This window comes from Cervus elaphus, chromosome 12, assembly GCF_910594005.1.
Source record: "Cervus elaphus chromosome 12, mCerEla1.1, whole genome shotgun sequence".
In the NCBI taxonomy this organism is placed as follows: Eukaryota; Metazoa; Chordata; class Mammalia; order Artiodactyla; family Cervidae; genus Cervus; species Cervus elaphus.
The window spans coordinates 63,154,680-63,179,186 of NC_057826.1; the positions used below are offsets into that span (position 1 = coordinate 63,154,680).

General features: G+C 39.6%; 2 protein-coding genes across 4 annotated transcripts in view; both read left to right on the plus strand.

The window, feature by feature from the left end:
- TMEM87A (transmembrane protein 87A) overlaps nt 1-9,772 on the plus strand; it is a 38,402-nt gene extending 28,630 nt beyond the window's left edge. For all 3 annotated transcript variants that reach the window (XM_043919375.1, XM_043919372.1, XM_043919374.1), the window contains exons 16-20: nt 3,826-3,899; nt 4,225-4,286; nt 5,877-5,932; nt 6,431-6,461; nt 8,518-9,772. In XM_043919375.1, coding sequence (XP_043775310.1) covers nt 3,826-3,899; nt 4,225-4,286; nt 5,877-5,932; nt 6,431-6,461; nt 8,518-8,559 — 265 coding nt within the window. In that variant the 3' untranslated portion in view covers nt 8,560-9,772. The remainder of the gene's footprint in view (nt 1-3,825; nt 3,900-4,224; nt 4,287-5,876; nt 5,933-6,430; nt 6,462-8,517) is intronic.
- A 1,753-nt stretch (nt 9,773-11,525) lies between these two features.
- The window catches only part of VPS39 (VPS39 subunit of HOPS complex), a 45,494-nt gene continuing 32,512 nt past the window's right edge, over nt 11,526-24,507 (plus strand). Inside the window, exons 1-2 of the mRNA XM_043920032.1 lie at nt 11,526-11,735; nt 19,409-19,474. Of these exons, the coding sequence (XP_043775967.1) occupies nt 11,663-11,735; nt 19,409-19,474 (139 nt within the window). The 5' untranslated portion in view covers nt 11,526-11,662. The remainder of the gene's footprint in view (nt 11,736-19,408; nt 19,475-24,507) is intronic.

Consider the following 24,507-nt stretch of genomic DNA (forward strand, 5'->3'; position numbering starts at 1 on the left):
CTAGTTGTGGTGCATGGACTTCTCATTGCGGTGGCTTCTTTTGTTGAAGAGCACAGGTTCTAGAGTGTGCAGGCTCAGTTAGTTGCATCTTGTGGGCTCTAGAGTGTGAGTTCAGTAGTTGTGGAAGCACAGGCTTAGTTGCCTTGCAGCATGTGGAATCCTCCCAGAACAGTGTTCAGAACCCATGTTCCCTGCATTTGCAGGGGTATTCTTAACAACTGGACCACCAGGAAAATCCCAGAGCAAAGTTTGTTACAGCAAAATGGTGAGATCAGCAAGAGAGACACAGAGTATAGAAAAATCCTTGTTTGCTGATGTTCTTCACCTCCTCTAAGGAAGTATTTATACATCATACATGCTTCTTTTCCCAACACAAAAAATACAGTAATGTTTCTGCCCATGGAAGACCATTAGAGACTCAGCACTCAGGTTATTACTGGGGCCTGGCCATGTAAGCACCTTGTATCTTCATGCCTGCCAAGTGTCTTCAGTCATATCCTACTCTGTGCAACCCTATGGACTGTAGCCTGTCAGGCTCCTCTGTCCTTGAGATTCTCCAGGCAAGAATACTGGAGCGGGTTGTTATGCCCTCCTCTAGGGGGTCTTCCCAACCCGTGGGTCGAACCTGTGTCTCTTATGTCTCCTGCCTTGACAGGTGGGTTCTTTACCACTAGTGGCACCTGGGAAGCCCCACTTTATATCTAATATGCACCAAAATTCCAAAAGCCCAGAAGTAAAGCAAATTTTATTATAGACTGCGTTGTACAGACAGCCTAGGTACAGTGGCCCACCCTTAACCTAGGGAACAGTTCAAATACCAAGTTACTGGACATCAGCCATGGAGCATCATTGTAAGTAGGTCCTTCTAAAGGCCTGCTGTGAATGCAAACTATTATATGTAGAATGGATAAGCAAGTTCCTATTGAATAGCACAGGGTACTATATTCTATATTCTGTAATAAACTATAATGGAGAAGGATATAAAAAAAGATGTATATGTATGTATAACTGTATCACTTTTCTTTACAGAAGATATTAATACAACATTGTAATCTATATTTGATAAAAGAAAAATAAAAATTATGGTTACTTTAAAAAAATCCAGCTTCAATCTAAATAAATAATGGCTTGTAAATAAATAGTAAATATTACTGTATTACTGTAATAGTAAATATTACTATAAATAAATACCTTTTATGCACAGGAACATTAAAAATAGGAATAAGCTATAAGAATGTTTTAAATACCCTTGTACATTTTACCGACTCAAACTTGGGCTTGTTGCCTGTGCACAGTAAGGCCCATCTGCTGACCCTGGGTTGTGGTGAAGCAAAGTACAGTGTTTATTGCAGAACACAAGCAACGAGTCCGGGCAGCTAGGCTAAAAGACCCAAACTCCCCTGTGGTTTTCAGAGAAAGGTTTTTGGTTTTTTTTTTAACTCGCCAGGCTCCTCTGTCTCTGGGATTTTTCTAGCTAAGAATATTGGGAGTGTGTTGCCGTTTCCTACTCCAGAGCAGAGAAAGGTTTTTAAAGATAGGGGGTAGGGGTATGGGTGCATGATCAGCTCATGGACATTCTTCTGATTGGTTAGAGGTGAGATAATTGGGAATCGGTACCCATCAACCTTCTGGTTCCAACCAGTCTGGGATCTATCGACTTTTGGCAGCACATAGTTCCGCCTGGTGGGGGTTTCAGTATCTGAAAAACAGCTCAAAGGATGTGGCTTAGACTATTATATGTAGCCCATAAGGAGGAACTTAAGTGTCTTTGACTTTGTTGAATGGCTGAAATATTATTGTTTTGTCTTGCTTGACTGTTTTCCTTTGCTTCCGCATTTTCTCATTTCTCTGATTGAATTTTTTCCTTGGAACTCGGGGAAGGCCTAGGAAGCTAAAGTTTTTCTACAAACAAAAGGCCAGCAGAGGGTTTGGAGCCAGGGAGGAGGGAGGCAGTGTGGGGAGGAATTATCCCAGGAAGATCGTAGAGGGTCCTGCTCAGTTATATACATTTATTTTTATATCCTCCAGTACCCCTATGCCCCATTTTTTTCTTTCAGTGCACTTATTATCTTCTAAAATGTATATACTTTATTGTGAACTATCTACCTTCTCTTTCCATCCCCCATCCCTCAAACCAGAAGTACATTCCACAAAGACCAAGAAATGTTCCTGGCTACCTGGAGTTAGCCAAGGTGCAAAATCTGAGGGAATGGTCCCTATAAGACTGTCTCCACTTTTGACACACAATTGCAAGTTCAAGGATTTGCAGAACCAGTTCAGATTTGATAATTCACTAAAAGGACTCAGAACTCACTGAAAGCTGTTGCATTCATGGCTATAGTTTATTACAGAAAAGGGGTAAACATTAAAATCAGCTTGGAGGAGAGACTTACAATACAGAGTCCAGGAGGGGTCCAAATGCATCTCTCCAGTTGTCGGCTCCCCATGGAGTCACAGACGGTGTTCCTTCCTCCTGGCTGCACTGTGTATATGACAGTGACAGGACACGCTGATACTGCCCACTGAGGGAAGCTCCCCCGGGCCTGTGGGACACTGCTGGGGTTTGAGTGCCTGCTGCCTGTGTGGCTAACCTTCAGTCTCCAAGGGGGCCTGGAGGTCAGGCTTGTAATCTTTAGCTGCTGGTTCCTCTGGAGACTGGAAGTGATATTGTGTGCCCCAGAGTATGTGCTGTGTTTAGTCACTCAGTTGTGTTCGCCTCTTTGCAACCCCATGGACTGTAGCCTTCCAGGTTCTTCTGTTCGTGGGGATTCTCCAGGCAAGAATACTGGAGTGGGTTGCCATGCCCTCCTCTAGGGGATCTTCCAAACTCAGGGATCAAACCTAGGTCTCCCGCATTGCAGGTGGATTCTTGACTGTCAGAGAGCTTAACACAAATCACATTATTAGACTATCCTGTGGCCAAAGCCAGAGTGGGTAACCAGTGACACTCATATCAGGCAGGACATGCCAGGGAGATAAAGATCACCTCCTATTAGTCAGGGGCAAAGACTAGGTCTCTCTGTATACAAGGTGAATTTTTAAGAACACACTGGCACATAGCATATTCTCAGTACTAGTGAGTGCCTTGGGATTGCCAGGATTGTGCATTTTTGTTAGTTACCCTTTAACAGGTTATAGGTGTTCCCTATTATTCCTAGCTTATAAAGAGTTTATCTTGTAAGGGAGATTTTAAAACAGGAAAATAAAAATAATAAGCAACAGTAAGATGAAAAGTGCAGAATGAGTTCACAGCTAAGCATTCTGAGAATTACCTATCCAGAGTAGAAGCTTTGCTGAACCTCTTGCAAGTTGCAAAGGAGAGATAAATTACTTGGAACACAACACAGTCAGACTTTCCAAATCATAACTACCAGTTTGAAGGCTGAAATTTTGAATTATATGCTTACCCCTGTGTGGTACATATGCTAATAAATGAATATTTATTGAGTGCTTACTGTGAAGTATTGTTCTAAGCCTTTATTTGAATTAACTTACCTGCTTTCTTTATTACAGTAATGTTCTATGGTTATCCCCATCTACAGATGAGGAACCTGGGGCACAGAGAAGAATAGGGAACTTGTCTAAAGCCACAAGTAGTCTGTGGCTGAGCCTGCACTCATAACTATGATACCGTCCTACGTCTCTCTTGTTCAGAGCAGCAGTTGAGAGCTTTCTGAAGGGAAGGAACTGTTGTGTTATTCTTGAAACTGATATTATGAATGACTGTAATTGAAGTTTCAATAATTAGTCCTGTAAAATCCAGATAGTGGAGTAATGTTTTTCCTTTTCTAATTTTTTCCTTATGTTCTACCTTTGTTCTGTCAGGTTTGCCTTTTCACCATTGTCTGAGGAAGAGGAGGAGGATGAACAAAAGGAACCTATGCTGAAAGAAAGCTTTGGTAGTGATAAAATTCACCTTTTATTTGTGCTTTAAATATTCTTTTCTGGTTTTGGTAAAGTTAAAGGAAAGCAAAAGTAAGGGTATCAGTCTTTAGATGAAACCATGTTCAGTGAATAATGGCACATTAAATGTCCAGTTTACTTGCTATAGATGAGCTGAAAATTTTACTTTGAACTTTCCAGCAAAAATGTAAAGATGAAGAAACCTACCTGTAGTATAATTTAGTGTCAGTAAGCTTAAAATGAAGCTCTGGATCTATTTTTGCTGTCAGTGTGGTCACTGACGTAGTTAACCGTATCTACTTTTTTTTTTTTCTTCTACAGAAGGAATGAAAATGAGAAGTACTAAACAAGAACCAAATGGAAATAGTAAAGTAAATAAAGCAGTAAGTATGACATCTTTTCTTTTTGCCCTGTCCTCTAGCCCTTGGTGGATTCAGCAGTTATGTATAGGTCTTAGTGATTTTTTTTTAACCTGTTGTATAATTAACATTTTTAAAAACAGAGATAGCAAGAGATTCTGTCTGGGACCTAGTAATCTTTAACTAGATGGTTTGCTGCTATGTCCTAAAAAAGTTCCAGGCCATACTGATGGTTCTGTGTAATGGTTTTCATCAGTGTAGTCATAGCCTCATTAATAACCTAAGGTGGTCTTTTTTGTAGTAAAGATCAAGATTTTTTCAGAACTACAATGAGATATTACCTCATACTGGTCAGAATGGCCATCATAAAAAAGTCTGCAAATAACAAATGCTGGAAAGGGTGTGGAGAAAAGTGAACCCTCCTGCATTGTTGTTGAGAATGTAAATTGGTACAGCCACTATGGAGAACAGTATAGTATGGAGGCTCCTGAAGGAGTTGCCGTATGATCCAGGGATCTTACGTTTGGGCATGTTTTCGGACCATTAATTCAAAAAGATACAGGCACCCACCACCCTCTCCATGTCCATAGCAGCACTATTCACAGTAGCCAAGACATGGAAACAACCTAAATACTCATCAACAGATGAATGACTAAAGATGATGTGGTACATATACGCAATTGAATACTACTCAGCCATAAAAAAGAATGAAATAACACGATTTGTAGCAACATGGATGAACAGATTACCATACTAAGTCAGAAAGGGAAAGACAAATACCATATTATGTCACTTAAATGTGGAATCTAAAATATGATACAAATTAGCCTGTCTATGAAAGAGAAAAGACTCATAGAGAACAGACTTATGGTTGGAAGGGTTGGGGGAGGGAAGGATTGGGAGTTTGGGATTAGCAAATGCAAGCTATTATATATAGGATGGATAAACAGCAAGGACCTACTATATAGCACAGAGAACTCTACTTACTAGTCTTCAATGGCCTATAAGGGAAAAGAATCTAAAAACAAGTGGATATATGTATCACTGGTTCACTTTGCTGTACATCTGAAACTAACACAACATTGAAATTCAACTATACTCTAATATAACTTAAAAAAAAAATCCTCTGATAAACCATAATGGAGAGAATATGAAAAAGAATATATATATATATATATAACTGAACACTTTGCCATATAGCAGAAATTAACACAGCATTGTAAATCAACTATACTTTGAATTTTTTTTTAAAGGAAAAAAGATCAAGATTTTTTCAGTCAGCTTTTTTTTTCCTTCAGAACTGTGCATTCACTCTACATTTAAAATGGCTTTAGAATTTATTTTATTTTTAAGACTCAAAGCTTACATGAAGTAAGAACTCTAGGTATTACACTATTGAAAAGAAAGCACTTAGGGATATAAGATACCATTTTACATTTCATATATATAGTTTAGTTTTTCAAATTAAATTATTTGACTTCTGTGTTTTCAGTCCTGTTACGTGAATATACTAATTCAGAGTGACAAAAGATTAAGTTGAGACCTCTTTAGATCTTTACTTGAGATGTATATTTTGGTGCATTTTAGTAACATCTGGCATTTATATGTTCTCAGCAGGAAGATGATTTAAAGTGGGTAGAAGAAAATGTTCCTTCTTCTGTGACAGATGTGTAAGTTTTTTAATCATTACCACAAGAATACTTTTTCAAAGTAGTATTTTATTATTTTAAATGAGTTGAGCTGAAGAACATAGTAATGAGAATGCTTGTGGTTAACTCTGGAAGTAAAAAATTAAATTATTGGAAATAATTTAAAGTATTAAAAACATTAAAAGATGTTAGAAACTAAAAACTAGGAATGATGTATTAATACAAATGAAAGTAATCCAGATTGTTTATTCAGATGACATTTCTGCTCAGAAAGATTTAGCTATAGGTCTTCCTAAAATCAGTGGGATAATCCTTTTGGAATTTTTGAGTTCCTTTTGATGTCTATAATGTTAATTAAACATTGGTCCTATTAAAGTCCATACAATTTTAGTAACTGATTCTTGTGGGTTTTTTGGTCTTTTCCTGAAATGTCATTAAATTGTACTCATTATTCCACTATCCTTTATGAACCATTTATGGCTTTATTTTACATTTATCAGTTTGTTTTTCTCTCTGTAGAGCACTTCCTGCCCTTTTGGATTCAGATGAGGTTAGTAATCAAATAATATACACATAAACTTTGTGTCTGGTGGCTTAATAGGCAGTCATCAGTCTGTTGTTTAAGAACACTGATTTATTTGACTCTAATGGCCTGATTTTGTTACCTACTATGAGTACTATCTGTGTCACTATCTTACAGATAATAAGGATAATTAGTATACTTCTAATGTTTATGCTGTTGCAGTCCACGGGGTCATGAAGAGTCGGACACAACTTGAAGACTGAACAACAACAAAATGTTTATGTTGATTTTTAGTTGGCTCCATACACTTCATCTAGAAGGTTTCTCATGAAGTCTTATATCAGACTTGTAGTCTGAGTTCATGGAAACCTCTTCGAGACATGTTCTGAATGTTTAGGTTATCTTGATTTCAGAAAGCCTTTAAAAGCCTTTGCCCAATTGTGACTTACTGTATTGGATTGACTGTTAAAAATTGGTTTCTTCACTTCCCACTGACCTGCTGTGTGGTACAGCACACAGTGTCAGATTCCTTAGCTGTTCAATGCATTGAATTAACTGAGAACTGGACCTTTCAGACAAGCCTGTTTACAGAACACTTGGCTTTTTGTGGTGTATTCTCAGTTCTTTCTCTTGGGCACCACCTTCTGCTTATAATTGGGTTGGCCTTCAGGATTTCCCTTTTGGCTTCAGCTTTCCAGACATCCATATTTCAACCAGAGAGGGCTGAGTATGTGAAACCCAGTTGTGCTGTTCAGGGGAATATGTGTTTATTGTAGTACTTTTGGTGGCAGACTTCATGGTTTTATATTGTCCTGTATGAAAAAATGGTTCAAGAACTTAAATGAATTACAAGAGAAACAGATAAAGGACTAGAGTTGAAGAGTCTGACTCTTCAGCAACATCAGACTCTTCAACAACATTGGAAACTAGAAGATAATAGAACAATGTATTTGAATTCTGAGAAAAATTATTTTCAAACTAGAATTCTATACTCAATTATCAATTGAGGGTAAAATAAAGATGTTTTCATTCATGCAAAAAATAAAGTAATTGACATCCTATGTGTGCTTTCTCAGGAAGTGTATTCTAGAATAAAATTAGAAAGTATTCTAAAGTAAAATTATTATGTAAATGTTTATTCATAAAATATATGAATATGAGAGAGCTGTAAAGAGAAAGACTTTGGATCCAGGAAATCAAGGATCTGACACAGAGGCAGGGATAAATTCCTAGGATGATGATGTAAGAAATTCTCAGTGACAGCTGAGCAACAGGTTTGGAGAGCATTTAGTCCAGAATGGAAGAGAACAGAGAGCTTCAGGGAGGGGTATTTCTAAGAGAAAATGTGAAAAGGATAGATTTTCTGATGTAATTGATCATATTGCAAAGGGATTTACAGTTCTGTCCGAGTGTGGGAAAAATGAAGAACATTCTAAAGTAAAATTCCTGTGTAGTTACTGTGAAATTTAATAGTATTACATTAATTTTTTCAATTGAAACAGCATATTATAAATACTGTTTTATAATCAAATGTAATATTTTACATGATTTTAAAAAATTATGGAAAACACATAAAATTACCATTCTAACCTTTCTCAAGTGCAAAGTGTTAATTTATATGTGCATTGTTGTGCAACAGATGTCTAGAACTTTTTCATCAGATGTAATTTTAATCAGGATATACTGTAGTTTGTCTATACAGTCTTATATTTTTGGACACAATTCTTTCTGGTATTCTGTTAACAGTGGTAGAGATGGTAGAAGCTAAATCTTTGCCCATATCCTTGACTCTTTCATTAAGTTAAATTCCTGGATCACAGGAGGTAGACATTTTTATTAAACTTAAGTGACTCTAAAATACACAGTTCCTTTTGATTTGTGACTTGTTGCCCAGAAGCCTAGAGATTTTGCTTCAGTTAATCTTTGGACTTGGACATCTGTATGTTTCAAAATCTTCATAGATGATTAGGAAGTATTACTCTAAATAGCTAATGAACTTAAGCAAGTACTTAAGAAAACCTGTGATCATTTTTGTAAAAGATGTTTGGAATGTAGACCATTTAAAATTAATATTCCTCCCTAGGAACGAATGATCACACACTTCGAAAGGTCCAAAATGGAGTAAAGAATGGGAAGATTTGCAACTGAGGATGGCTAGTACCTGGAAAGAGATCAGCTTCTATGTTAGTCACTGCACTGCTCCATGGGATTAAAGGAGGCAATGACATCTTGATCTGTTCCTTGATCTTTGTGCATTGGAGCTGGCGAGAGGTGTTGGAACAAGGAGAACACACTCTTGAAAACAAGTTCATAGGATGAAAAGAATCTACAAGTTTTCTATTTGCAGCATTGATGCCCCTTTCCCTCCCACACCCTGACATGGATGTTTATGCAACTTGTGTATGTTGTTCCTAAACCTTCTATAATGTTTAAATTGTTTAATCTGTCAAACTAAAAAATTTAACATCCTCTGAAGAACTGTGACATCAACGCCATAATACGTAATATCCAGGAGCAACTGCCTGTAATTTTTATTTATTTAGGGAATTACGTAGGTGATGGGTGAAATTGTTAATTATCTTTGCATTTCCTGGGAAGCCAAGGTTAAATCTTGCAGAGGTAGTTTAGAGGAAAAAAAAAAGTCCTGCGTTAAGGAGCCACAGTTCTATCAGTGATTAAAACAACAACAACAAAGGGAGAGAGAGAGACTGTTACAGTGTGATTTAGATCATTTGAAGAAGCAAAATCAAGTGCAATTTTGTTTACAAATGGTGTATATTAAAGATTTTTCTATTTCAGATGTACTTTAGAGAGAAATATTAGCTTAACTCTTTTGACATCTGCTATTGTGACACATCCCATTGCTGGCAATGTGGTGCACACTCCAGAACTTTTAACTACTGTTTTGTAAGCCTTCAAGGGCAGCATTGTGGAGTCCTGGGCAGTGCTTTGTTTGCCTTCATGCCTTTCACTGGGTGTTGCACTAGATGCAGAAAGGCACTCCATCATAAGTGCATGTGAGTGAGCACCCTGCTAAAGGGATTATATGCTTCAGAAGAAGGAGCTAATATAAAGGAAACAGGTCCTTCTTTCTTAAACAGTTTTTTCTGCATGAAATAATGTGGAGGCCCTGGACTGCTGCTCATTTTTTAGGATTGACTGTACTTGTATCTCGTGTTGGCTTAGGGATGGTTTATAAGAAACATCACAAGGTGATGGGATTCATTTGAAGCACTATTATTTGTTCAAATGATTTTGTCCAATTTTGCCTTCCCAAGATTTTTTGTTCTACATAGAAAGTTCATGCCACTTTTTAATATTAAAAAGTTTTAACAAAATTCATGTTTTTGTCACTTTTTTCCCAAGACTTTCTCTGAAGACCATTCTTTCTTCACACTGTTATTGAATTTTCCTTACATGGGTTTTATTCTATGTTGTCTTATTTTCTGTTAAAATCAGTGACCATGTGACTACAACCTTCACTAAAGTGTTTATGTAACATTTCTCTAGCTGTTTGGTATGGTGATTAACAACAACAAAAATCACCTAGATAGTATCTCTTAAGAAACAACAGGAACTGCCTATTCTCAGGTTAACCCATTTGCAAAGGGCTGGTATTAACTTTGTGTGCTTCTGTCCTTCCACACCAAAACTCAGCAAGTGAATAGTGGTCATAATGCAGCAGGATAGTTGGTCATATATTTTGAGACTGGTTAGATATTAATTTGAAACTAGGCAAAAACCCCTATATATATATATTTTTTTTTTTTTTTTTGAAACACCACATGGCTTGCAGGATCTTAGTCCCCCCACCAACAGTGAAAGTGCCAAGTCCTAAGCACCGGACTACCTGGAAATTCCCAGAAACCTACTGTTAAAAGCAGGGGTATATAGCACAAATTCTATAGCCTGGTAATTCTGTTTTCTCATGGCTTCTTGTGTTAATGTGATTGGCTGTAGTGTATCAGTTCTTAGACTAGGTTCAGAAGTAATTTATATTATCACATTGACCTGTAACCAACTTAAGAGTCTACATGGTTTATTTTGGTCTTGAACTACAAGGTAGCAGGCCTTCTAGCAGAACAGCTGGTAATTCTAAATTTTCAAGGTGTTCAGTTTCTTTCTATGGGGAAAATTAGCCCCAAGATTTCTTTAGCAATTTTTGTGTTTCTTACTACTTGAAAATACTTCATTTGATTATCAGAAACAGTATTTGATAAAGATGGGACAGATTTACAGATGAAACTCATTTACAGATGAAGAAACTAAAAGTGACCAGAGCTGTAGGTTTTTTGTTTTTGTTTCTTTTAATACGATTATATCAAAGACTCACTCCTTTTTTCTTTTACATTTTGCTTTAAACCAAATGCTTCACTTCATGGCATACTAGCTGTTTTCTTGGGGGTAAACTGCCAGATACAGATCATTCTTGCTTTGGTTCTAAAACTTTTAAGTAAAAGTTCATGGACTCACCTCGGGGACTTACTAAAACACAGTTGGACCACCACCCACCCCTCCCCACCTTCAGTGTTTAAGTCAGTAGGGCTGGATGAGGTCTGGGACTGCCTTTCTAACAAGTTCCTAGGTGATGCTGACGTAGGGACCATACTTTGAGAACCACTGGCCTCGATAAGCCCCTAAAATAAAATACAAGGGAAAGTTACTGCGAATTAGTTGGGTTTATAATGGTAATACTAAAACTACCATTGATTGAGTGCTTAGAATGTCAGCTGTTGCTAAGAGCTCACAAGGTTAGGTACACAACACTACCATCACTTTGCAGATACAGAACCAAGGCTTCTAGAGATTGTTTCTTAAACGCCACAGCTACTGAGCTCATTTTCTAAATAACAGGTCTCCATCCCAAGTCTAACTCCAAAGCCTGAATTCTTCATCAGGCTCTGATGCCCAAAACAGTTCAAAGATTAAGATCCCTTTTCCACCTTGTTAAGCCCATGACCACTCGGGCTACACGATGGTCCAGCGAAAAACGCTTATCCTAGGTACCAGATCACTCCTGGCGATTACTCTAGGAACCGGGGCGGAAGGGGCGGAGCTTCGGCTGCGGAAGGGGCGGGCTTAACTCTGCAGGAAGTCCGGTGTTTTGATGGCTCTATTGCCCGAGAGCCAGTAGTCGAGGTCCCCACTCTTCCCTGGTCGTGATTCCGGCCCCACACCCGAGCCGGCACAGTCCGGTTGAGGCTGTGGCGGCGACTGCACCTGCCGCCATGCACGACGCCTTCGAGCCGGTGCCGATCCTAGAAAAGCTGCCTCTGCAGATCGACTGTCTGGCTGCCTGGGGTGAGACGAGGGGCCAGATGGGGTCAGCGCGGGAGCGACTGAGACCTTTCACGAGGCTAGGGAAATGGACGGCCTCTGGCTGTGTGAACTCTGGTCGGGCGTCCTCCAAGAGGGGCCTAGGATGAGGGGAAGCAGAGCACTGTTGACAGTGAGGGTGGTGAAGCTGTTTAGGCGATCTCCGGGGATCCAGGCATTTTAGGGATGTCCATCTGCCCTTGCTCTCGGTAGGGAGTGGGGGTGGAACTTTCCTTATTAACTACTCAGTTTTGGCTTATTTCTGTTCCTAGTAAGTCTTTAGTTTGGGTAACAAAGTTCCACAGAAGTTCTTAGACGGCTAGGGGCTTGAACTTGTCCAGACTGTTTTCCAGGTGAAAGACAACATTGTTTTGCTTTTTGTTTGCTTGTTTTGTATTGAACAAGTAAGCAGCTATGTCTTTTCCCCCTTAATGGTCACTCATCACTTACTTCTAATTACTGTAGCTAACTTGTTACTCTCCACTTTTAATCTAGCCAAGTGGTTGATTGTCTCATAATCAAAATGCCCAAGTTACCTAACTCCTATAAGGAGAAGAGGGTCATTTCAGGCTGTCAGGAAACCTAACCCATTAAACTTTGCATGATCCACTTGGAATTGGCCAGTACAGAAAGCAAGATCAGGTGTCTCTGTTCTAGAATACAAATGGTTTCTGAAATAAACCTTGACTCCTGTGAACATTATGCTCCTATCCACGAGTGTTTGTGTGTCTGATAACCAAAGACCAAACAGAAGTAATTTCAGTCTTTCCTGTTAATGCCCAGGTCCTAGAAATCAAGGTGGCTCAGAACCTTAATCAGATCTTATACTGAGCTGAGTATCATGATGGGCCTGGTGGAATCTTGGTGGGTAGCTGGCATTCTATTCATTGTCATGGACAGTGCCACTCAGTCAGAGTTCTTCACATCCTTTTCAGTAAGGTACCTTCACTACATATCTTATTAATGTGTGCACCCCCCATTCTCCCCCAGCTGCCATGAACCTCTTTTTAAAATTTTATTTTGTTGAAATGTAGTTGATTTACAGCATTGTGTTAATTTCTACTGTATAGCAAATGATTCAGTTTTACATATATCATACATTATTTTTCATCTTCTTTTCCATTATGGTTTTCACAAGATACTGAATACAGGCCCCTGTGCTATACAGTAATAGTGTAGTTGTTTAGCTCTGGGACTTTTAAAGTCACATCTCCACAGCAATCTGCCCTAGGGTTAAGGAGAGAATCCTACTTCCTCCAAGTATCTCAAGAAAACCTCCACTTTTCTGTCATTAAATGCTCTCAGTAAAAATTTAAAATAAATAGAGAAGAAAAAAAAAGAAATTGAAAAAATGAAAGGCCTGCCACTCAGCACAAAGGGGATCACTCCCCTGTTTCTTTCTCAAATGTGTATTAAGTGCCTGCATGGGCCAGTCTCTCTGCTAGAAACAGGAACTCAAAGATGAGTAAGAAACAGTGCCTGTGCTCCTGGGACACACAGTGGCAGACAAAGAAATGTGAACAGATTACAATACAAGATAAATGATAACAGAGACTTACGCTGCCTCATATGTGAACATGGAGGGAAGGCTAATCCACTCAGCCTCGGACATATGTTTCTGAAAAGGATGGATGCAGCCACTTGCCACACTCCACTTAACTTGTCAAAATCCTTGACCCTGATACCCTGTGGGACTAGTAGTCCACATACTTCAGGCTCTTTCACCAACTGCAGTTTGTTACCATAAAGATTTTCTGTACCTGTGCTTTCCAGAAACAGTTTTTGAAATGGTAGGTAGCTTTTGGCCTGTCTAAACTCCAGCAAAACAGGAGAAACACCTGTTGCCTACAAGATTGCTGCACTAGGTATTGGGCTATGAGAAGCCATTTACTGCCTTGTGCCTCAAAACTACTTTATTTTCAGGCTTTAGCAGCAGTAAATATTGCTGTTTCTAGTTTTTACCCCTTCTGTCTACATTGTGACCCTAGGTGGAAAGTTCATCCAGGAACCTCCAGGCCTCTGGAGGGCCAGACAATATTTGAGCTGGAAGATGTCATAGAGCCACCATAATCCCATCTTCTGGGATATGGAAGTGAGGAAGATACTGATGGTGATGAGGAGGAGGAGGACTTCTCCCAAAATTCCAGAGTTGTAGAATCCAGTTGCCTCTTCAGCATCTTCATTTGGATATCCGGTTGCATGGCCAGAACAGTTCCTGATTTCAAAATGTGCCCATCCCTCTGTATCCCATTATCTCTGCAAACAGAAATGGCATTTCTATTTACCCATTTGGCTAAACCCCAAAGCCTTGGAATTATCCTTGACTTCTCTTATTCTCTTATACACCATATCCAGTCCATCAGCAAATCTTATCTGCTCCACCTCCTGAAAAATTCTACAATCCAGCCGCTTCTCTCCATCTCTACTGTTTACTGCTGTTGATGAAGGCACCAGTCTCTCCCATCTGAATGACTATAATAGTCTTCTGACTCATCACCCTGGGTTTGCCATTGTGCCATTTGCAGTATTTTATCCACATAGAGGTAGAGAGATCCTTTGAAAACGTCATCTATTTGCATCTCTCCTCTGCTCAAAACCCTCCAGTAGCTTCACATCACAACTGGAATAAGTTCCAAAGTCCTTAACATGACTGGCAACACCTGTCATGACCAGGCCTCTAGTTATGTTCCTTGTTTTTCCCTATGGTCTTTTCCCTTGCTCCTCTCTGCTACTAGTTACATGGTTGTTCTTGTTCCGTGGACACACAAAGCATGTAACTCATGTAACTAATCTCAGGGCCTTTCCACTTGCTGTTTCCTCTGCCTGACAGTCTCTTGTCCTAGATATATGGCTCATTCCTCATTTTGTTTGCTGAAATGTCACATAAATCAGCAAGATTTTCCCGAGCTATTCTGTATAAAAGAAAATGCCACATCCACCAATGTGCTCCTCTTTTACTCAGCCTTATCTTCTTATCATAGAAGCCTCTTACTGCTATTTTATATGTTTTTATTGTCTCTGTCATTCCATATTAGAGTATAAGTTCCTTCAGAGCAACAACTTTGTTTTGTCCATAGGTTTATTTACTGTGTCTAGAACAGTTCCTGACTCAATGGATACTTATTAAATATTTGTTTAATTGACTAATAGTAAGGGCTTTCATTGTTGACTACTTAGATGTAGTAAGCATTTATGCAATAATAACAACTCCATTTTCCAGAGGAAGAACCTGAAAATTTAAGTAGTTTTTCCAAGGTAAATCCAGTAAATCATATCTGATTCTAGAGCTTGGTTCTCAAACTTTAATATATATTCAGAGCCTATAAAAAAATGTAGATATATGTGTGTGTATCTGTATGTGTGTATACCAAATCATTTTTATTTGATTTCCAAAGAAACAATGGAAAAATAAATCAAGAATGATTAAAATGGTTACTTACAGCAGAAGGAAGAGAACAAGGTGAAATGGACAGGACGGACTTCTCATAGTTTTAGCTTTGGAATTAGGTAAATGTATCATATAATGAAAAAATTTAAAACTGCAAATTTCAGGGCACCACTGCAGAATCACTGCATCAGAATCTCTGGGAGCTGGGCTCAGGAATGGGCTTTTTTTTTTTTCCAGGAATGGGCATTTTTAATAAGTCCAAGTGATTCTAACACAGCTAATCAGGGGCTGATGCTTTGAGAAACACTGTTCTTTGCCCTGTGACTTAAAGAAGGGAAGTGACCACTATCCTGTTCATCTCTGTACTCGATGCCATGTTCAGCAGTGGGGGTTTATCACATGCATTTGGACTGAGCTGCACTGTTGGATGGAGCTTCGCTAGGGTAATTGTGAGCTAGAGGGCTCCACCTTCCTTCCCTGGAGGAATCGTGTCTATGATCTTGTGGCTCAGGATTAGGCCACTGGGAGTTTTCTAGGGCTGACTCTCCTTTGTTTTTGCCTGTGTTACCCGTTTGTGTAGTATGTTCCACTTTCTGACGTGCAGTGTTGAGTCCCAGAGAGACTGTCCCCCTACCCCGTGCTCTGCCCGCTCTGCAGGCTTTTCATTTCCGGTGTTTTGCACACACAGCTATGTTGTCTGGTGACATAGAGCATGCATGGGGTGGTCCTCTGGTCCCTGGGTTGGTCCTCCGGCCACCTGAACCCCCGTTGACTTCTGTAACCAAATCAGGCCTCGTCAGAGCTCTGTGCCATTGTTATGTCTGGATGATGCACTCTTTTTCCTTGACTTTGACTATTAGAAATGAATATGTGTGTGGTGCTTTTCCTAGTTAAAAGAAAGCTGTTTCAATATGTTGCATGTATGATAAGTGCATTTTCGTCAGCATCTCCAGAGGAATAATCGAGAAGGGTCAAATAAAGTTTCAATTAAAACATTTTTTAAGAAGTTTTTTCTTTTAATATTTATTTATTTTATTTGGTTGCATTGGGTCTTAGTTGCTGCATATTGCAGCTCTCAGGCTCCAAGGCATATGGGGTCTTAGTTCCTCATCCAGGGATCAAACCCTAGTCCTCTGCCTTGCAAAGCGGATTCTTAACCCCTGGACCACCAAGGAAGTCCCTCAATTAAAATTTTTTTAAAATTTTCACGAAATTTATTTGATTCCATTTTATCACCAGTAGACATTTGATAGAAATGTCTATTGGCAAATAAACATGTCAATAAAAATGGAAAGCACACCCTTGAAAGTCATGATTAGGAGTTTGGCTTCATGTTTTGGCAGTCCATCTTCATGAGGATTTTTTAAACCCCAACTGGACAGCATTGGAGATGTGCTTTAAGGTAACAGCCAGCAAACATGGAAGGACACATAACGTGAGACCAGCTGAGGGGTCCCCGGGGACTCTGGGAGAGGGCTGTTGCCAGGTACCTTGTAGAGGTAAAGTTGATAGGCCTTGCAGATCTGGGTAGTTGATGAACCTGTTGAAAGAGGTAAAGAAAAACAGGAACTGGCAGGTGTTTGGGGGTCACAGTGGAGAGGATGGGGAAGATGGTGAACATTATGTTGGCCTTTTTGCTGTAGGTTTTTATGTGTAAGTGAATTTTTAAAAAATTGTGTTTTATTTGTATTTGAAATACTGGTGGGTGTCCTGAAAATCAACCTTAATATTATCAATTGCTCAGTACAGTGATATCTATTAATATAAGTAAAGTTCTAAACATGATATATTTTTCAAAGCAAGCCTTGTGAACTGCATTCTTTTTGTTCCCCCATGTTCTGCTCTGACATAAATCACCAGTGTTCTACTGGAGCTAGTGTTATTTCTCATTTCCACTTATGTCATTGAGAGCACACTATCTTACTTTCTGTGTCCTGCCTTTACTTTAAAACCTAAAAGAGAACAGAGTCATTATCTTTTTCTGGAAGACTAAGGACATCAACCTGGAGAAATATTTCTGGTGTTGCTCCGGACCTGTTTTATAAACATAACCGTACCTTTCAGATAGCCTGTGGCTAACACCCATTGTTTTGAGATGAGATGCCTTAATAAGTGCATCATAACATGTGCTTCATATCAGGGCTTCCCTGATAGCTCAGTTGGTAAAGAACCTGCCTGTAATGTGGGAGACCCTGGTTCAATTCCTGGGTCGGGAGGATCCCCTGGAGAAGGGATAGGCTACCCACTCCAGTGCTCTTGGACTTTGCTTGTGGCTCAGCTGATAAAGAGTCTGCCTGCAATGTAGGAGACCTGGGTTTGATCCCTGGGTTGGGAAGATCCCCTGGAAAAGGGAAAAGCTACACACTCCAGTATTCTGGCCTGGAAAATTCCATGAACAGTCCATGGGGTTGCAAAGAGTTGGACACGACTGAGTGACTTTCACTTTCAGCATGTGGCTAAGGGTAAGACAAATTGGGGTTGGGATCCTGTCTCTGCTACACATGTCTTACTAAATGCGTGACTCTGGACAAGTTACTTATTCCCTAGGCCTCAACTTCCTCATCTATAAAATAGAGATTTAAGTTAAGGACATACTGGAACTTCCCTGGCAGTCCAATGGTTAAGACTCCATGCTTCTGCTGCAGGGGGCATGGGTTCGATCCCTGGTTGGGGAACTAAGATCCCGCATGTGGTATGGCCAAAAGTTCTTTTAAAAAAGAAAAAGATACTTCAAAGGATAGTTGTTATAGCATCTGATAAGTGCTTAGCATTTCCAGGAATACTTTACTGCATCCTCAGTAAAGTTTGTCTATGTCATTATCCAATATTTTATTTTGCAGAGGATCTAGAAGTTTATGAAGGGAGTGAGTGACCTTTATGTTACAGCATCAAAAAGCCAAGGAAATATCTGTACATGCTTAATTTAGCTTAATTATTTGATATATATCTATTAGGGTAATTATTTAAGTCCTTTGAGAACCTTTTGACTTTTAGCCAAGAGCAGTGTCTCCCAAAATGCTATCTCTAGACAAACAGCATAAGCATTGCCTGGGGGCTTATTAGAAATGCAGATTCCCAGGCCCACTTCCAGACCTACTGAATCAGAAACTGAGGGCAAGGCCTACTAATCTATTTTAATAAATCCTCAAATAATTCTGATGCACTTCAAAATTAAAGAACCAGTAACCAAGACCATCATTTCTTTTTTTTTTTAAGAGCTTTAGTGAGATATAATTCATATACCGTAAAACTCACCCATTTAAAGTGTACAATTTGATGGTTGTCAGTACATTCACAGAGTTATGCAAATATCACCACAGTCAGTTTCAAAACATTTTTGTAACCCTGAAAAGAAATCCCATTTCTTTTTCCCCAAGCCGACTCGCCCCATTCTCCTTAAGCCCACCAGCTCTAGGCAACCACTAATCTTACTGTCTCTAGATTTGCCTATCCTGGACATTTCATGTAATATTATAGAATCATGCAATATGTAGCCTTTTTTGTCTAGCTTCTTTCATTTAGTATAATATTGTCAGATCCATCTGCATGGTAGCATATGTCACCACTTCATTTCTTTTAACGACTGGAATATTCCATTGAATGGATATGCCACATTTTGTTTATCCACCCATCCGTTGGTGGATACTTATGTTGTTTCCACCTTTTGGCTATTGTGAATAACACTACTGTTAACATTTATGTACAATTTTTTGTGGGAAGATATGTTTCATTTCTATTATGTGTATACCCATGGGTTTTGGAATTGCTGGGTCATACAGTAACTCTGTGTTTAGTCTTTTATGAAACTGTAAGATTGTTTTTCATAGGGCTGCAATTTTATTTTCCTGAGAACAATGTATGAGCATTCTAGTTTCTTCACATCTTTGTCACACTTGCTACTATCTGTTAGACCATCTTTTGAGATAGTTCTGTAAGCTTCATGTGCTATATCACATGGAAACATACCTAGTCTTATGTTCATGCTACCCATTTTATGATTTTATAAACTTCTATCATATTTTTGGTCGGTTTCATTTTGAAACAATGAAGCTGGGGGCATTTTTCATTCTCTGATATGTCTCACCTAGTTCAATAAATATTGTTTTCAATTATATGATTCTCAAACATTTCTTGAATATAAACATTTCTTAGTTTTGCAAAACACATATTATCAAAGCCAACTCATTTTCTCAACCCTTTGATTTCTGATTATAAGCCCCAATTAAAGAAACAGGGTCTTACTAAAGCTGATGGTCCTTTTCTTTTTCAGAGGAATGGCTGCTTGTTGGAACAAAACAAGGTCATCTTCTTCTCTATAGGATTCGGAAAGATGTTGGTAAGTGGCAACTTTTCAGAACCAAGTAAGAAGTGGCTTACTACTCAAGTTAAAAAAATTGGTAGTCAACTGGTATACAGCTGTGAAATCAATGATTACTGGACCATTAAAAAGGTGAGTGGGGATTGGTGGTAGCACAGTGGAAGAGCGGGGAGTAAGGAGAAACTTGTGAGACTCTCAAGGGTTTTCTCTTTTTTTTCAGACTGCGTTCCCATATCACCTTCTGGGAGGTGGGGCTGGATGTGTTTTCCCTTCTCACTTCTTGGAGACTCAGGCCAGAAAAAAGAAATATTACAGGAATAAAATTCTTGTGTAAATGGTGCGATAGAAAGGGAAAAAAAGTTAGGAGCGATTGATTTTAAAGATCCTGTTAAACTTCTGCAGGGTGGGCTAGGGCAGAGAGGACCTGGGTTTGAGTCAGGCTTTACTTCTCCGACATGTGACTCTGAGTAGGTCCTTTCCAGTGTCTGTTTCCTCTTCTATAAAGTATCTCACAAAATTGTTGGGGTTAGATGCAAGGACTTGGAAAACTAAAACTTTAATCAAATATTTCTGTCAGTAAAAATGTAGAAAGTGAAAGTCGCTCAGTTGTGTCCAGTTCTTTGCAACCCCACGGACTATACAGTCCACGGAATTCTCCAGGCCAGAATACTGGAGTGGGTAGCCTTTCCCTTCTCCAGGGGATCTTCCCAACCCAGGGACTGAACCCAGGTCTCCCACATTGCAGGCAGATTCTTTACCAGCTGAGCCACAAGGGAAGCCCAAGAATACTGGAGTGGGTAGCCTATCCCCTCTCCAGGGGATCTTCCCGACCCAGGAATTGAACCAGGGTCTCCTGCATTGCCTGAGGATTCTGTTACCAACTGAGCTATCAGGGAAGCCTCTAAAAATATTTGAAGTTTACTCTGTTAGAGTTCCCTCTAGTGGGGAAAAAGTTCCTCACTCCCTTTTCCTAATTTTATTTCTGTGTTCTCTTTGTAGAACATTGATGTGTTTGTATATTATATCCTGGAGATACATACTATAGGAATAAGCTGTTAATGCCAAAGTAGGTTGAACCATATAAAATTGTCATTATTTGGCTATATTAGAAAAAACAGAATTATATGACTTTCAACCTGGTATGTAACTTTCCGTAGTAAATAGGTTTCTGTAAGAGTGGAAATAGAGCATTCTCTTTGGAGCTCGTAACAAGGGTAACATATTGGAAAAAAAGAGCATCTTACCGGGTGTAAGGGAGGAAAGAATTCTTTTTTACTCTTACCCATCTGAGGTTGACTGGATGAGGAGCTGTAAATCAGAGAAGCACCAAGACAAAGGAAGAGGACTTTGAGTTTCTAGAGTGGCAAATATATGGGGAAACTAGCTGGAGATAAGATAAATTTGTTGCATAGATTGCTCTGGTGTAGTCTCTGGGCTGATAAGGGTCTAGAGTTGTCTCTAAGTTAAATATTGTCCTTGGTAGAGAGGGGAGAGAAGGTACCTTTGTAAATTTATGTCTTGCTCTTTGGTAGATGGGGGAGGGTAGAGAGCTTTTCTTGTATCTGCTGCTCCTCAGTTACCTTCAGCTCAGAATAATCTTTGTGTCAGAGAAGCATATGTGAGGGTGGTATATTCTGCTTCCCTTCACTGGTGTAATAGGGGAGGAGAATGGTACCTAGTCAAGTTCAGTGATGGGGTAGGAAAGGAAACCAGAAGATCAAAATAGGCTTTACAGTAAGTCCCCTACACATGAACGAGTTCTTTTCCGAGAGCACGTTCGTAAGTCCTGTTTGTTTGTAAGACCAACAGAGTTAGCCTGGGTACCCAACTAACACAATCGGAGGGCACAGCCGGCAATTTCAGTCACACCTGATGTTGATGGAACGCGTGTTTGCATCTTTGAAAGTTCGCAATTTGAATGTTAGTATGTAGGAGACTTACTATATTTCATTTCTAAGTTTTTTAACTTTAAATCAATAGTCTGCTAACTTGTTCCCAAAAAAGAACTAAATGTTACCCCAAAACTGGATTCGCCTCTTGGTGGGTGTTGAGCAAAAAGACACAAGCAAGAAAGAGAGTGGAAGAAGGATTTATTACTTGTTGCAACTAAGGAGAACACTGGAGATCTTTCCCAAAGCAGTGTGTCCCCAAGCAGCAAAATTGGGAAAGTTTTTAAATTAAGAGACTTGGGTAGTTGAGAGCTGAAACTTTAGTTGAGTGAAGTCAAGAGGGTCTGAAAAGATCAACATCATTATTCCTTCAGCAAGGGTGGGCGGACAGGTGTTAAATTCTGCAAAATCTTAAGAAAGTAGGCTAATATTTACCAATGAAACAGAACTGGGGGTCTTGATACCTGATGTGTTGTTTTTGCTGTTGTGACTTCTCTTGCCTGATAAAGGTTTGTTCTTTTGTTCCCTGAAGATCATTATTACTGAGACCTGGCAGGGACGAGCACTATGGTCAGGTTTAGATCACGGAACGGCTTAGGGGAACGAAAATGGCTTCTTTTATGTCAAGAAAACCACGACTGATTCTCTTTCTCTGGGGAGCCCCTATCTTATCTACTTACGGAAATAGTAAATATTTGGGGCTTTTCAGGTCATAAGATCTCTGTCATGGTTATTCTGCTACTGTAGCAAAAGAGCATGGATGTGGCTGTGTGCCAGCAAAGCTTTATTTATAGAAACATGTGGAGGACTGGGTTTGACCCCCAGACGGTACTTTATTGGCCCTTGCTTTAAATTTTTCAAAGCCAGAATATTTGTATTCTGTGATATCAACCCAGTCTATAATTTAAAAATTAAACCTGCCTTTGATTTTATTCAACATTAAGCAACTCTGTTTTGACCCTTTACTGTGGGCTCAGATGATGTACAAGGCATCGAGTTAAGAGAACCTAATATTCTTATCCCAAAAGATAATCACTTCTTTGTACCATCAAATACTGAATCCTCTGATAAAGTAACTTGTTTAATATATCATTTCTGTATAAGTGATGAGGAGTTGAAAACTGGACTCTTAAAGTAAACTTTTCAACATAGTATAGCCTCAAACTGGTAATGTTAATGTTACTCTGACTTGGAACCCTGGTGGTGACTGTTCCGTCCCCACCCAATTCATCATGTAACCCTTGACAGGTTAGTTACTTTCCCTGTTTCCCCACAGGTCACTGGGATAGCAGTATTAACTTACCTTAGACAGTTAGGAAATCAAACTCTAATTAGAAGCCTCACTTCTCCATATACCCTTAGAGAACAGTTCAGTTCTAAGCCATTTTCTGTTGTGTTTATCAGCCAGAAATAGACTTGGGCCTCTATGAATCAGCCATGGAACTGAGTTTCCACATTTGAGATATTCCAAACTGAAACCACTAGGTGGCATTTTTTGGGAGTTCCAGTCCTTTATGTCTCAGCACAGAAAGAATTCAGCAAGAAGCACCGTGATAGATAGGCAGAGATTTATTAAAATAGGACGCCTGTGAGACGAACAAGTGGATGGGCAAGAGGATGCTACACCTCGAGAACTTAGTAGGCTACAGTTTTATAATCAAAGGAAAAGTTGGGAGAGGGGAAAAAACCGCCTTCTTCCTCATTCTTGAGCAGAAGTCATGCTTCCGTCATCAGTTCTTCCTCCATGCCAGGTGGGGGAGTTTTCTTGTCCTATATGGTCAAACTGGGACTATCATGGCACAATAGAAGTGAACAAAATAGGCAATAACATATGCTAAAAATGATAAATTATCTGAGGTTTCAATATAATGTCACTTTTTCCTCATATTTTTGTTTTTAGTGTGTGCAGAGGAGTGTGACCTAGGAATCATTAATTCATTGAGCTCACTGGGCAGGATGTGTGTCTCATGCACCATTGTTTTATTGTTTGGAGGCACATCTCATGCTTCTCTTGGGTCATTTTGTGGTTCCCAGGTGGTGCTAGTGGTAAAAAAAACCCACCTGCAGATGCAGGAGACATAAGAGACCAGCGTTCTATCCCTGGGTCAGGAAGATCCCCTGGAGGAGGACATTGCAACCCATTCCAGTATTCTTGCCTGGAAAATCCCTTGGACAGAGGAGCCTGGCAGGCTACAGTCATGGGGTTGCAAAGAGTTGGACATGACTGAGGCGGCTTAACACACATGTGCTCAAGCAAACCTGCTTTCTTGCGTGGTCATTGATTTACACGGGGGTCTCCCATACTTTTTTCCTTACTGACAATCCCCTACTGGGATTAACTATTGAATTACCTAGTTTGTCTCTTTACTCTCTCCCTATTAAAACCTTGATAAGTTTTCGACTAGACTATCTTTCTGAGGAAAGGGACAGAGTGGGTAATAAGATTTCTTGGAAAGACTGGGATGAACGGGACCTGGATTCCAATCTGATCTGAGCCGTCTCACTCCTGTGAGTTCACAAACATCTCTCGGCTTCAGTTTACTCAGAAACTTCAGTCTGCTGGTATCTTAAACGGAAGCTTTAGATTGCTTCTCATCTTAGGTCTTAACAATTTTATGTTTACTTCAGTGATGCTTCACCCTAGAGCAGTGGTTTGCAAAGTCTGGTCTTGTGGAGGAAAAATGTTACGTGCCATATCAGTGAGCAAAGGATGTGTGACCCTCAAGCCATCAGCCACTACAGGCTCAAGCTGTGCACCCTGAGGGGATTCAGAAGGGAGAAAAACTGTATATGTGTTTGCGTGCTCAATCGCTTCGGTTGTGTCGTTTCTGACTCTTTGCAACCCCATGGACGGTAGCCTGCCAGGCTGCTCCGTCTATGGGATTCTCCAGGCAAGGATACTGGAGTGGGTTGCCATGCCCTCCTCCAGGGGATCTTCTCAACCCAGGCAGGTGAGTTCTTTACCACTAGCACCACTTGGGAAGCCTGAAAAACAGTATACTGGCCTTAAATGGTTAAGGTGCGTATCAGAGGAATGATTTCAGTGAGTCCAGACTCATATCTTCCCATACATAGAAAAGCACTAAACTTGAGAAGTCTAGTTTTCTTGAATAGCAGTTATCTTTTGATGTTTGACCACCTGGTTTTGTTTTGTTTTTGGTC